The following is a 14,307-nucleotide window of genomic DNA, read 5'->3' as shown; positions in this document are numbered from 1 at the left end:
CCCTGGCCCGGACTGCACTGACTGTGCCAGCCGCGTAGTGCAGCCAGCAGGGCTCTGACCCGTCATGCTAAGAGCAAATCAAGGTCCAGGGAGGTGACACCTGCCTGCAACACTTTCGTCCTTGGGAAGCTGAGCCTCTTTGGGGAAGGGAGTTAGAGCTGCTTCTCTCGCTTGGATTTTTACAGCGGCCTCCTTTCTCCCTGCCTCACCTCCACTGTCCCTTCTCGCGGCCACCAGACTGCGCTTCCCAAAACACAAGGCTGATTCCCTATCGTGTTCATGCTTAAAACTTTCCAGCGGCTGTGTCCTACCTACCAGGAGGTCCGTAATCAGAGCTCTGCAGCTATCCCTGGCTCTGTCCCAACTCAAACCCTGAGGAAAGCCAGGGCTGCGTGGAAAGTCGTTCCCCCTCTGGCAAAACCCTCTCCATTACTCCGCAGAGCGCGCTAGGTGGTGGGACGGCATTCATCTCTCTGTTCCCAGCCCCACCCACGTGGTGGCAGGGAATGGTTGCCGAATGGACTTGGGGAGGGCCCTGCATGGATGGACATCCTAATCCCCTACCAGTCCCCTAGTCTGTGCCTTCTCCTGATGCCCAGTTTGTTCTGTGGGTGCTGCCAGCTTTGGAGAAGTACATTCGGAAAACAACTTCCAACTGGGTGCCGAGGCCCACACCTGTAATCCCAGCACTTTGGAGAGGCTGAGGCTGGAGGATCACTTGAGCCCAGGAGTTCGAGACTAGCCTAGGCAACAGAGCAAGACCCTGTTTCTACAAAAATAAAAATAAATTAGCCAGGTGTGATGGTGCATGCCTGCATTCCCAGCTACTTACCCAGGAAGCTAAGGTGGGAGGATCGCTTGAGCCCAGGGAAGTTGAGGCAGCAGTGAGCCATGATTGCACCACTGCACTCTAGCCTGAGAGACACAGCAAGACCGTGCCTCAAAAAATAAATAAATAAATAAAAATAAATTTTAAAAAAGGAAAGGGGATAAAAATAAAAGGAAAGCTGTTAAGACCTTAGGAATTTCTAGAAACGTGAATAGGGAGATGGGGGAGGTGCGGTGAGTATCTCTCCTTGGTGAACACAGCCAGGCAGAAATGAGTGGGGAGCAGGGAAAGAAAATCTGTTTCAAGGGGTGGATGGCAGGAAGCACTGGGGGTGAGGCAAGGGTGTGATCCCATTCCAGGAGCCTGGGGGCTAGACAAGGCTGGGCTTGGTATCTCTGGGGCTAGGGGACTGCCTATTGGTGGCTATTGTGACATCCTCTGTGAACCAACACAGGCAATCTCTGGGCGCCCCCAGGCAGCCTCCAAAGGGTCTAAGTCACCAAGGGGATGCAGGGCAGCTGCTCTAGTAGCCAGATGCTCTTCCAGAGGCAGCCTCAGGGGTGCAGTTGGGATGGCCCAGGACACCTCAGGGATGCGGGTTCTCGGTGAGCCTGAGCAGGGCGCACCTGCTAGGTGGCATGAACAGTCGCTTGGGAAGAATCAGTACAGGAGGCTGACATGAGACTTTCAGGCAGCAAAGGCCTTCTCCTTCCAGACAAGCCTGGGTATACACATTCTGACCCTCCACCCACAAAATGCCCCCAAGCGAGGCTCTTCGGTACCCTTCGCTGGGCCGCAGAGAAGATCAGTAGAGCGGATCCATGATGTCTGTAATGGAATCTCCAAGGATAGTCTTCTCCCATTCCAGCAGCTGACTCACCAATCCCCGATTTGGACACATGTTGTTTTTGCATTTCTTGACATAGGCCCAGGACCTCTATGAATACAAAGAGAGAAAGTGAACTTCAGGATTGGTCCTGGGCCCTTTCCACTAGGATCAGAGGCAGCTTTCAGAGACAGGAGGCACTTGCACAATGCCAGCAACACGGCTTAAGGGCTGGACGCAGAAACAGGGCAGCCTGGCATGAATGCATCGGTGCTGGGAGTCATGGGAGCTGGTTCTGCCTTGGGCAAGCCCCTCTGCTTCTAAATCTGGTGACAGAAATAATTCCTAATTCAAAAAGCTCCTGGGAAGACTGAGACAACATACATGAAACCACCTGTGGATGGCAAACACTATGCCAAGCCTAGCACAGTCTCAACAAAGGTTTGCATTGTGACTGGACTAATTAATGGAAAGAGGCAGAGAACTGTGGGCAAATTCTCTGAAGAAGGAAAATTCAAGCTGTCCTCCTCAGGCATCCACCTTCAAGTACAGGAAAGGTTGCTGCATGCAGGAGGGTGAGCACCTGGTCTCCCTCTGGATTGAGGACAAAGGAAAAAGGGAAAGGGAAAGGCAAGAGTGGTGCCTGAAATTAGGAACAGGAGGAAATGGCCAGGTACAGTGGCTCATGCCTGTAATCCCAGCACTTTGGGGGGCCAAGACAGGTGCATCACCTGAGGTCAGGAGTTCAAAACCAGCCTGGCCAATGTGGCAAAACCCTGTCTCTACTAAAAAAATACAAAAATTAGCCAGGTATGGTGGCACATGCCTGTAATCCCAGCTACTTGGGTGGCTGAGGCAGGAAAATCATTTGAACCTGGGAGGCACAGGTTGCAGTGAGCCGAGATTGCGCCACTGCACTCCAGCCTGGGTGACAGAGCAAGACTCTGTCTCAAAAAAAAGGAAGGAAGTGATGTCAACCCAACAAAGGCCATATATGAGAAGCCCACAGCTAACATCACACTCAATGGCGAAAGATAAAACTTTTTCCTCTAAGATCAGCAACAAGGCAAGGGAGCCTGCTTTCGTCACTTCTGTTCAACATAATACTAGAAGTCCTAGCCAGAACAATGAGGCAAGAAAAATAAATAAAAGGCATCTACATTGGATAGGAAGAAGTAAACTTACCTCTGGTTTGAAGATGACATTATTTCATATGTAGAAAACCCTAAAGATTACACACACACACACACACACACACAGAGCTAATAAATTCAGCAAGGTTGGCCGGGCGCAGTGGCTCAAGCCTGTAATCCCAGCACTTCGGGAGGCCGAGGCGGGCGGATCACGAGGTCAGGAGATCGAGACCATCCTGGCTAACACGGTGAAACCCCATCTCTACTAAATATACAAAAAATTAGCCGGGCGTGCTGGCTGGCACCTGTAGTCCTAGCTACTTGGGAGACTGAGGCAGGAGAATGGCGTGAACCCGGGAGGCAGAGTTTGCAGTAAGCTGAGATTGTGCCACTGCACTCCAGCCTGGGTGACAGAGCAAGACTCCATCTCAAAAAAAAAAAAAAAAAAAAAAAAGTCAGCAAGGTTGCAGGATACAAAACCAACATGCAAAAATTAGTTGCATGTGTATATACTAACAATAAACAATTCAAAAAGGAAATTAAAAAAACAATTCCATTTACAGTAGCATCAAAAAGAAAATATTTAACCAGGGAGGCAAAAGGCTTGCACACTGAAAACTGCAAAAACAGTGCTGAAAGAAATTAAACGCACAAACAAATGAAAAGACATCCTGTGTTCATGGGATGGAATGTTTAGTATTATTAAGATGCCAATACTACTCAAAGCAATCCACAGGTTTAAGGCAATCCCTACCAAAATCCCAACAGCATTTTTTGTAGAAATAGAAAAATCCATCCTAAAATTCATATGGAATCTCAACGGACTCCATAAAAAAAAAAATCTTTAAAAAGAACAAAGTTGCATGTCTCACACTTCCTGATTTCAAACCTTCTAAAACAAAGCTACAATAATCAAAACAGTATGCTATGGACATGAACACAAAGAGACCAATGGAATACAACAGCCAGCCTAGCACAGAAATAAACCCTTACAAATATAGTCAAGCAATTTTTTTTTTTTTTTTTTTGAGACTGAGTATCACTCTGTTGCCCAGGCTGGAGTGCAATTGTGCAATCTCAGTTTACTGCAACCTCCGCCTCCTGGGTTCAAGTGATTCTTGTGCCTCAGCCTCCCAAGTAGCTGGGATTACAGGCATGCACCACCAGGCCTGGCTCATTTTTGTATTTTTAGTAGAGACGAGGTTTTGCCATGTCAGCCAGGCTGGTCTCAAACTCCTGACCTCAGGTGATCCGCCCACTTCTGCCTCCCAAACTGCTGGGATTACAGGTGTGAGCCACTGCACCCGGTCTGTCAAGCAATTTTTGATAGTATGCCAAGACCATTCAATGGGGGAAAAGGACAGTCATTTTAACAAATGGTGCTAGGAAAACTAGATATCCCCATGCAAAAGAATGAAATTGAAAACAGGAAATCAATAGAGAAAATCAACAAAACCAAAAGCCACTTCTCTGAAAAGATCAATAAAATCGATACACCTCTCTAGCCAGGCTAACTCAAAGAGAAGACACAATTACTAATATCAGAAGTGAAAGAGGAAACATTGCTACAGATCCCACAGATATTAAAAGGAGAATAAAAGAATATTCATACCCACAAATGTGATTGATCAATTCCTTGAAAGACACAATCTGCCAAAACTCACACAAGAAGAAACAGACAATCTGAATAGGCCCACATATATTAAAGAAATTGAGTAGTGGCGGGCGCCTGTAGTCCCAGCAGCTCAGCAGGCTGAGGCAGGAGAATGGCGTGAATCCGGGAAGCAGAGCTTGCAGTGAGCCGAGATCGTGCCACTGCACTCCAGCCTGAGTGACAGAGCGAGACTCCATCTCAAAAAAAATAAAATAAATAAAATAATAACAATAATAAATTGAATCAATAATTAGTAACCTTCCAAAACAGAAAGCACCTAGCCTAGATGGGTTTATTGGTGAATTCCACATACAATGGAATATTTATTATTCAGCCTTAAAAGGAAGGAACTTACATAAGGTACCTAGAGTACTCAGATTCACAGAGACAAAGTAGAATGGTGGTTCCCATAGGGAGATGAAGGGGGAAAAGTAAAGAGTTGCTGTTTCAGGTTTGCAAGATGGAAAAGTTTGGGAGATTAGTTGCACAATAATGTGAGTGTACTTAATGCTCCCAAGCTATACATTTTAAAATGGTTAAGACGGTAAATTTTTTGTTATATATATGTGTGTGTATGATTTTTTTTTTTTTTTTTGAGACAAGAGTTTCGCTCTTGTCACCCAGGCTGGAGTGCAATGATGTAATCTCGGCTCACTGCAGCCTCTGCCTCCCAGCTTCTAGTGATTCTCCTGCCTCAGCCTCCGGAGTAGCTGGGATTACAGGCATGCGCCACCGTGCCCAGCTAATTTTTATATTTTTAGTAGAGACGGGGTTTCACTATGTTGTCCAGGCTGGTCTCGAACTGCTGCCTCGGCCTCCCACAGTGCTGGGATTACAGGCGTGAGCCACCGCGCCCGGCCTGTTATGTATATTTTAACCACAAATTTTTAAAAAGTGGTGTGAGGGGCAGAGCTGTGCAGTTATAAGGTTTACTATGTCCTCACTGGGTCAGAATAAGCCGTGAAGGAAGAATCATAAACCACACAACCGCCTTCCAGCCCACAAGGCATCTGCTGGGTCTCTCACAGCAAATGCAGCAGGCAGGAGAGACACATGCTGTCGACCTCATTCTACTCACTGAAGGGACAGAAGGGTGAAGGGTGTACTCAGGTCACATGTGGTAAGGGGCAGTGCCCAGGCTGCAAGGCCAGCGTTCTCCCTGCCGCCTCAGGGCCATGTTGAAAACCCAGATTCTCCAGCCGTACTTTGGATTCCAGCTTTGCCATTTACAGCTCTGGGGCTTAAGGCAAAGTACCCGGCCTCCCCAGGCCTCCCACAAAATGGGGATAAAAGCAATAGCTATGCCACAGGGTCATTGTGAAGGTGTTTTAATGACATATAAATACTTACCAGGCAGGTAGGAGTCAGTGTTAGTTATTATAGTGTCTCTGGAGTTTTGTTATTATTTGAAGGTCTTTAAAAGACAAAGGTACTCCTAGAAGTTTAAAGGCACTGAAATTGATTTTTTTCCTCTCTTTTTTGTTTGTTTGAGACAGCGTCTGGCTTTGTTGCCCAGGCTGGAATGCAGTGGTATGATCACAGCCCACTGCAGCCTTCACCTCCCAGGATCAAGCCATTCTATCTCAGCCTCCCAAGTAGCTGGAACTACAGGTGTGCAACACCACACCCAGCTAATTTTTGTATTTTTTGTAGAGACAGGATTTTGCCATGTTGCCCAGGCTGATCTCAAACTCCTGAGCTCAAGCGACCCACCCACCTCAGCCTCCCTAAGTGCTGGGATTATAGGTGTGAGTCACCATGCCCGGTCTGCTTCCACTTCTTTTGGGCACACACCCAGGAACAGAATTCCTGGAATCCAAGACTCTTTCTAGGCCAGGCGCAGAGAGGCTCACGCCTGTAATCCCAGGAGGCAGTGGCAGGTGGATCACCTGAGGTCAGGATTTCGAGACCAGCCTGGCCAACATGGCGAAACCCCATCTCTACTAAAAATAGAAAAATTAGCTGGGCGTGGTGACACACACCTGTAATCCTAGCTACTCAGGAGGCTGAGGCAGGAGAATTGCTTGAACCCAGGAGGCAGAGGTTGCAGTGGAGGTTCAAGAATCACTTGAACCCAGGAGGTGGAGATTGCACCACTGCACTCCAGCCTGGACAACAGAACTAGACTGCATCTCAAAAAAAAAAACTTTCTAGTCTGCAACTTCACGGCAACAACCAAACCCACTGGCTGATGGGTTTTATTCTTTGTCCCTCTCCTTCCCCCAAACACATCCCTGGGTAAATGTCAGGGCTTTATAGGTCCTATCAAGCCCTCTGAGATCATGAACAGGCTGTGACAGGCAGGGCAGGCACCCGAAAAAGGCGCTGTCTCAGAGTCAGGAGCCCCGAGATCTGCCTGGGTTTGCCACGATGGGTCCCTGCTTCCCTCTCCTCTCTGGACCCTGCGCCCAAGGTATAGGGAGATAGGCGGGAGTGGGTGGGCGCCTGTGCTGCAGCTCTGGGACTCCAAGCAGTTCTCCCTTGAGCAACACCAAACAAACACCGGTGGACAGACTGACAGCTGTGGGGGCCATGCCGAGGGGGCTGCAGGACAGCCTGACCTGGCCTGAGTCTCTGGGCCAGCCCTGCGTATCCAGCCTCAGGCCTCAAGCCTGCAACACTGGGGCCTTGCCCTTGGGTGACGTGGGCTGGGGGGCACCCTAGACTTGGAGTTATCTGGGATTCTTCCTCCCAAAGCAGTGCAGGGGCCCCACTCCTCCCAGGTCGCGCTCTGACCCCACCTCACAGGGGGTGGCAGGTTGTGAGCCCGGCTCGGGGAACGCATACCTGCAAGGTCTGCTCGTTACAATGCATGAGGTAGGCTATGACGGCGGCACAGCTGCGGCTGATACCTTGGGTGGAAAAGACCAGAACGACAGAGCCAAGGTGAAGGTGAATTTCTGCAAAAGGAAGTGGGGGGTTGGGTCATGCCTGGCCCTCCTCCCTGTGGGCCTGGGTTGCTGTCAGACACTGGCCTCCATGGGCCCGTGGTCCAAGCATGAGTTCAAGACCAGCCCACATGACCTCGGCAAGTCCCATGATTTCTCTGGGAACCCATTTCATTGTCTAACAAGTGGGCATCCCTCAGTCCTGGCTGGAAGTTCCAGAGAATCATGCCTGGGCAACCAGCATCACCAGGCAAAGACCTTCTGAACTGCAGGCTTCTAGCCCAGGAAGCTCTGCTACCGATGGGGCGGATGGGACCACCATCATCCCAAGAACAGTCAGGAGCTGACAGAGCCAATGTAGCCTGAGTGCCAATCCTGACTGCCACTCACTGGCCATGGGGCTTGGGGGCAAGTTACTTCCTTTCCTTTCCTTCCCCCTCTGCTCTCCTCTCCTTTCGCCTCTCCTCTCCACTTCTCTCCTCTCCTTTCCTTTCCTTCTTTGTTGAGACAGAGTTTCACTCTTGTTGCCCAGGCTGGAGTGCAATGGCACAATCTCAGTTCACTGCAACCTCCGCCTCCTGGGTTCAAGCAATTCTCCTGGCTTAGCCTTCCCGAGTAGCTGGGATTACAATAGTGCCTGCCACCACACCCAGCTAATTTTTTGTATTTTTAATAGAGATAAGGTTTCACCATGTTGTCCAGGCTGGTCTCCAACTCTGGACCTCAGGTGATCTGCCTGCCTTGGCCTACAAAAGTGCTGGGATTATAGGCATGAGCCACTGTGCTCAACTTTTTTTTTTTTTTAAATATAGACATGCAGTCTCACTATGTTGTTCAGGCTGGTCTTGAACTCCTGACCTCGGGTGATCTGCCCACCTCATCCTCTCAAAGTACTGGAATTACAGGTAAGAACCACTGTGCCCAGCCTATTTTTATTTATTTTAGAGACTGGGTCTTGCTCTGTTGCCCAGGCTGGAATGCAGTGGTGTAATCACAACTCACTGCCACCTTGAACTCCTGGGCTCAAGTAATCCTCCCACCTTAGCCTTCAGAGTAGCTGGGACCACAGGCATGCGCCACCATGTCCAGCTAACTTTTTTGTACAGATGGGGTCTCACAATGTTGCCCGGGCTGGAGGGTAAGTTACTTGAAGCCACAGTGTCCTCATCTGGAAAATGGGATCACAGTATACTACCTCCTCCATGTGGTTTGGTTCTGTTCTGTACTGAGCCCAGTGCCTGGCACAGAAATATCAGCTCTAATCACAGCACCCCTGAAGCTGTGAGTCCTGCCCAGGGAAAAGAAACCTAAGCTGGTACCCGAGGCTGGTCTGGCAACCCTCAGGAACTGAAGCATGCCAAGTGCAAAATCACAGACTGCCAGGGCTAAAGGAAGACACAGAGATGACGACAGCCACCTTCCTCACCATCTGAATAAAGGAACTGAGCGTGCAGTCTAATCCATTGACTGGCTCAGTGCTACCCAGGGAGGCAGGCTGGATGGGGGCCCTCTTTGGGCCACAAGGCTCTGACACCTCGAGGTGGGACACATGGGAAGTCTCAGCCTCAGGCCCTAGTCGAGTGACATTTGACATCTGCTGGGCAAATAAAGGATGGTTGGGGCTGGGTGCGGTGGCTCACGCCTGTAATCCCAGTACTTTAGGAGGCTGAGGTGGGTGGATTGCTTGAGCTCAGGAGTTCAAGACCAATTTGGGCAACATGGCAAAATCCCATCTCTACTAAAACTACAAAAATTAGTTGGGTGCAGTGGTGCATGCCTGTAGTCCCAGCTACTCAGGAGGCTGAGGTAGGAGGATTGCTTGAGCCCAGGAGGTGGAGATTGCAGTGAGCCAAGATTGTATCACTACACTCCAGCCTGGGTGAACAAGCCAGACCCTGTCTCAAAAAAATAAAATTTAAAATAAGGGATAGTTGGGCCAAAACGCCGTGCTCCAGCCCCTAGTACAGTGGCTCAGGCCAGGAGCTGTTGGTGCCAGACAGGCAGGAACAAGGTGGGGACTCCAACCTGACTCAGCCCTGCTCTCTCTACACATCTTACTCTCCTCGGGCAATCTGGAGCCGCAGGAACGAGTAAAAAATCCACTCGTGATGAATTAAGTAACTGGTGGGCACCACTTGGGTGTGGTGGCTCATGCCTATAATCCCAGCACCTTGAGAGGCTGAGATAGGAGGATCGCTTGAGGCCAGGAGTTCAAGACCTGCCTGGGCAACATAGCAAGACCCCAACTCCACCAACCAACCAACCAAACCAAAACAAAGAAAATCTTGGAAGTGAGAACTGAAAGAGCTTTGTAGTCTTCCTTCCGTTCCACCCACATCCCACAGACCAAGGATGAAGGCGGGGATGGAGGGAGACTTACCTCCTGGTCCCTAGAGCTCAGCCCAGAGCCTCCATGAGCATGTGTGCTTGTGGGTAGCCATTACCCTCATTTTACAACAAGCCCAGAAGGGCACAGCCATCTACATCTAGCCAGGGCCAGAGCCCAGGACGCTCAGCCCACAATCTTGGGCCCCACTGCCCTCAAGGTAAACACCACGGTTGCTCGTTTCACTGAGGGCTCCCGAGAAGTTGGACGTGTCCTGGAGCTTATCCCACCCAGGTGGGGCATATGCTGAGCTGGGCCCTTTCTCTCCAGAGCATGGGGAGTCGTGATCCAGAATAAGCCTGTGAAGGAGGCTCCACTGCCCCTCTGCTTCCCAGACACAGGCCAGTTGCTACCTGGCCAAGGAACGCTCCTTACCAATGAAATGACACATGTGGCGTAAGAAGGGGAGAATCTGGGCTTCCGGGGAATCTTCTATCCGGATGTGCAGAAGCTTGTCAGCATCGCCTGCAAAACTACATGGAAAGACCACACAGGTCATCGGGTGGAATGCAGAATGCAAGCAGCCCCACTGTGGGGTTTTCATCGCAGCAGAAGGGCCACAGGGAGGACGCTGAGCTTGTGTAAGGCGGAATGTGCACAGGTAGCTCAACCTCTCCTGGAAAAAAACATCCAGGCTGGGTGTGGTGGCTCATGGCTCTAAGCCCAGGAATTTGGGAGACAGAGACGGGAGGATCACATAACGAGACCCTCGTCTTCTTTTTTTTTTTTTTTTTTTTTTTTTTTTTTTTTTTTTTTTTTTTTTTCCGAGACAGAGTCTGTCTCACTCTGTTGCCCAGAGGGGGAGGGAAAGGAAAGGAAGTAGAGATGGGATTTTGCCATGTTGCCCAAACTGGTCTTGAACTCCTGAGCTCAAGCAATCCACCCACCTCAGCCTCCTAAAGTACTGGGATTACAGGCGTGAGCCACCGCACCCAGCCCCAACCATCCTTTATTTGCCCAGCAGATGTCAAATGTCACTCGACTGTACAGTGGCGCCATCTCAGCTCACTGCAACCTCTACCTCCCAGGTTCAAGCGATTCTCCTGCCTCAGCCTCCCAAGTAGCTGGGATTGCAGGCATGCGCCACCACACCCGGCTAATGTTTATATTTTTAGTAGAGACGGGGTTTCACCATTTTGGCCAGGCTGGTCATCGAACTCCCAGCCTCAGCTGATGTACCCGCCTTGGCCTCCCAAAGTGGTGTGTGTGAGCCACCACACACACCCAGCCAAAACAATTTTTTTTTAGTACCTATCTTGGCCAGGCATGGTGGCTCACGCCTATAATCCCAGCACTTTGGGAGGGCAAGGCAAGAGGATCGCTCAAGGCGAGGAGTTCCTGACCAGCCTAGGCAACATAGTGAGACCTTATCGCTACAAAAAAAAAAAAAAAAAAAAAAAATTGTTAATACACCTAACTCACAGGGGTGCTGTGTAGACTGAGGGAAGTAATCTATTCAGAGCACTTAGCAATCTGCTTGGTGCATAGTACATGTCACATTGCTATTATTATGAACCCAAAACATGGTACTCTCCTAGAATATGGTGCAATCATTAAATGAGGACAGGAAAGCACATTTAACGACCTTGGAGAATGAGCCCACTGTGTTAAATGCAGAGAGAGAGGTAAGAGGGATGGAGATGGTGGGGTTGCTGTTTTATCTGTTTTATTTTACTTCCTTTTTTGAGACAGAGTCTTGCTCTGTCACCCAGGCTGGAGTGCAGTTGAGTGATCTCAGCTCACTGCAACCTCTGCCTCCTCAGTTCAGGCAATTCTCACACCTCAGCCTCCAGAGTAGCTAGGATTACAGGCGCCTGCCACCATGCCCTGCTAATTTTTGTATTTTTAGTAGAGACGGCTACTTGGGAAGCTGAGGTGGGAGGACTGCTTGAGCCTGGGTCAAGCTGAGCTGTGACCACACCACTGCACTCCAGCCTGGATCACAGAGTGAGACCCTGTCAAAAAACAAAACAAAACAAAATCAAAAAACACAAAGAGGCCAGGCACAGTGACTCACGCCTGTAATCCCAGCACTTTGGGAGGCCGAGGTGGGCGGATCACCTGAGGTCAGGAGTTTGAGACCAGCCTGGCCAACATGGCAAAACCCCATCTCTAGTAAAAAATACAAAAATTAGCCAGACGTGGTGGCAGGCGCTTGTAATCCTAACTACTTGGGAGGCTAAGGCAGGGAGAATTGCTTGAACCCGGGAGACGGAGGTTGCAGTGAGCCAAAATCGTGCCACTACACTCCAGCCTAGATGACAGAGACTCCATCTCAAGAAAAAAGAAAAAAAAATTATTGAGATCATTATGGATTCACTTGCAGTGGTAAGAAGTAACAGAGAAAGTCCTTTGTAAATACACTGTGCCCAATTTCCCCAATGGCAACATTTTTGCAAAACTAGCATAATGTCACAATCAGGATATTGACACTGATAAAATCTATCAGTCTTAGCAGGTTTATCCAGTTTTACCTGTGTGTGTGTGTGTGTGTGTGTGTGTGTGTGTGTGTGTGTAGTAAGTTCTACAGAAATTCACCACTGGACTGGGCGCAGTGGCTTACACCTGTAATCCCAATGCTTTGGGAGGCCAAGGCGGGCAGATCTCCTGAGGTCAGGGGTTTGAGACCAGCCTGGCCAACATGGTGAAACCCTGTCTCTACTAAAATACAAACATTAGCCAGGCATGGTGGTGGGTGCCTGTAATCCCAGCTACTCAGGAGGCTGAGGCAGGAGAATCACTTGAACCTGGGAGGTGGAGATCGCACTGAGCCAAGATAGTACCACTGCACTCCAGCCTGGGCGACAGAGTGAGAGTCCATTTCAAAAAAATAATAAGAGAAATTTATCACTGTGTAGGTTCATATATCCACTATCACTCAAGAGAGTAAACAGCTCCAACACTAAGAATCCCTTCTGTTTCTTTTTGTTTGCTTGTTTTTGAGACTGAGTCTCACTCTGTTGCCCAGGCTGGAGTGCAGTGGTGTGATCTCGGCTCATTGCAATCTCCACCTCCCTGATTCAAGTGATTCTCATGACTCAGCCTCCTGAGTAGCTGGGATTACAGGCATGCACCACCATGCCCAGCTAATGTTTTGTATTTTTAGTAGAGATGGGGTTTTACCATGTTGGCCATGTTGGTCTCAACTCCTGACCTCAGGTGATCCTCCCACCTCAGCCTCCCAAAGTGCTGGGATTACAGGCGTGAGCCACTGTGTGCAGCTCCTTGTGTTGTTCTTTTATAACCACCTCTACCTCCCCTGCTCCCTTCCCTAACTCTTGGCAACCACTTATCTGTCTTCTATTTCTAAAATTTTGTCTTATCAAAAATGCTATATGAGGCCGGGTATAGTGGCTCACACCTATAATCCCAGCACTTTGGGAGGCTGAAGCAAGAGGATCACTTGAGTTCAGGAGTTCAAGGCCAGACTGGGCAACATAGTGAGAGCTCATCTCTATTTTTTTTTTAAATAAATAAATAAATGCTATATAAATGTAGTCATATTGTCTGTAACCATTTGGAATTATCCCCCTGCCCCACCCCTCAGCAATTATTCACTGGAGATCCAAGTTGCCGCACATATCAACAGTTTCTTCCTTATAATTGTTGAGTGGTATTCCATGGAGTGTATTTACCACAGTTTATCTAGCTCTTTGCCAGCTGGACAGCACTATGAATATTCATGCACAGGTTTTGGTGTGAATATAAGTATTTGTTTCTCTGGGATACGTGCCCAGAGAATACCTCTTAATATCTAGAAGCAGGAGGCAGAGGTGGGAGGCAGAGGCAGAGGTAGAGGCAGGAGGATCACTTGAGCCTAGAAGGTTGAGGCTGCAGTGAGCTATGATCGTGCCACTGCACTCCAGCCTGGGCAACAGTGCAAGACCCTGTCTCTAAAATGAAATAAAATATAAAATAAAATATAGCCCAGGTGCGGGGGCTCATGCCTGTAATCCCAGCACTTTGGGAGGCCAAGGTGGGCAGATCACTTGAGATCTGGAGTTCGAGACCAGTCCGGGCAACATTTCGAAACCCTGTCTCTACTAAAAAACACAAAAATTAGCCGGGTGTGATGGCATACACCTGTAGTCCCAGCTACTCAGGAGGCTGAGGCAGGAGACTCACTTGAACCCTAGAGGTGGAGGTTGCAGTGAGCCAAGATTGTGCCACTGCACTCCAGCCTGGATGACAGAGCAAGACTCCATCTCAAAAAATAATAAAATAGGCCGGGTGCGGTAGCTCATGCCTGTCATCACAGCACTTTGGGAGGCCAAGGCGGGAGGATCATGAGGTCAGGTGATTGAGACCATCCTGGCTAACATGGTGAAACCCTGTCTCTACTAAAAATACGAAAAACTAGCCAGGCGAGGTGGCAGGCGCCTGTAGTCCCAGCTACTCAGGAGGCTGAGGCAAGAGAATGGCGTGAACCCGGGAGGCAGAGCTTGCAGTGAGCCAAGATCGCACCACTGCACTCCAGCCTGGGTGACAGAGCAAGACTCCATCTCAAAAATAATAATAATAATAATATAAAAAACAAAATTTTAATATTAAATAAAAAATAAAACGAAATATAAATCAATTGTTTCTCTTT

General features: G+C 49.1%; 1 protein-coding gene across 1 annotated transcript in view; it reads right to left on the bottom strand.

Annotated features, from left to right (window-relative positions):
• Positions 1-1,508: 1,508 nt before the first annotated feature.
• Positions 1,509-14,307, bottom strand: part of STYXL1 (serine/threonine/tyrosine interacting like 1) — a 60,521-nt gene continuing 47,722 nt past the window's right edge. Inside the window, exons 7-9 of the mRNA XM_017857594.1 lie at positions 10,092-10,189; positions 7,230-7,342; positions 1,509-1,766 (exon numbers count right to left, since the gene is read on the bottom strand). Coding sequence (XP_017713083.1) covers positions 1,635-1,766; positions 7,230-7,342; positions 10,092-10,189 — 343 coding nt within the window. The 3' untranslated portion in view covers positions 1,509-1,634. The remainder of the gene's footprint in view (positions 1,767-7,229; positions 7,343-10,091; positions 10,190-14,307) is intronic.

The sequence above is a fragment of the Rhinopithecus bieti genome, unplaced genomic scaffold (genome assembly GCF_001698545.2).
Source record: "Rhinopithecus bieti isolate Rb0 unplaced genomic scaffold, ASM169854v2 scaffold_42772, whole genome shotgun sequence".
Classification (NCBI taxonomy): Eukaryota; Metazoa; Chordata; class Mammalia; order Primates; family Cercopithecidae; genus Rhinopithecus; species Rhinopithecus bieti.
The sequence above is the reverse complement of the archived record's forward strand: the minus strand, read 5'-3'. Positions and strand labels throughout refer to the sequence as shown.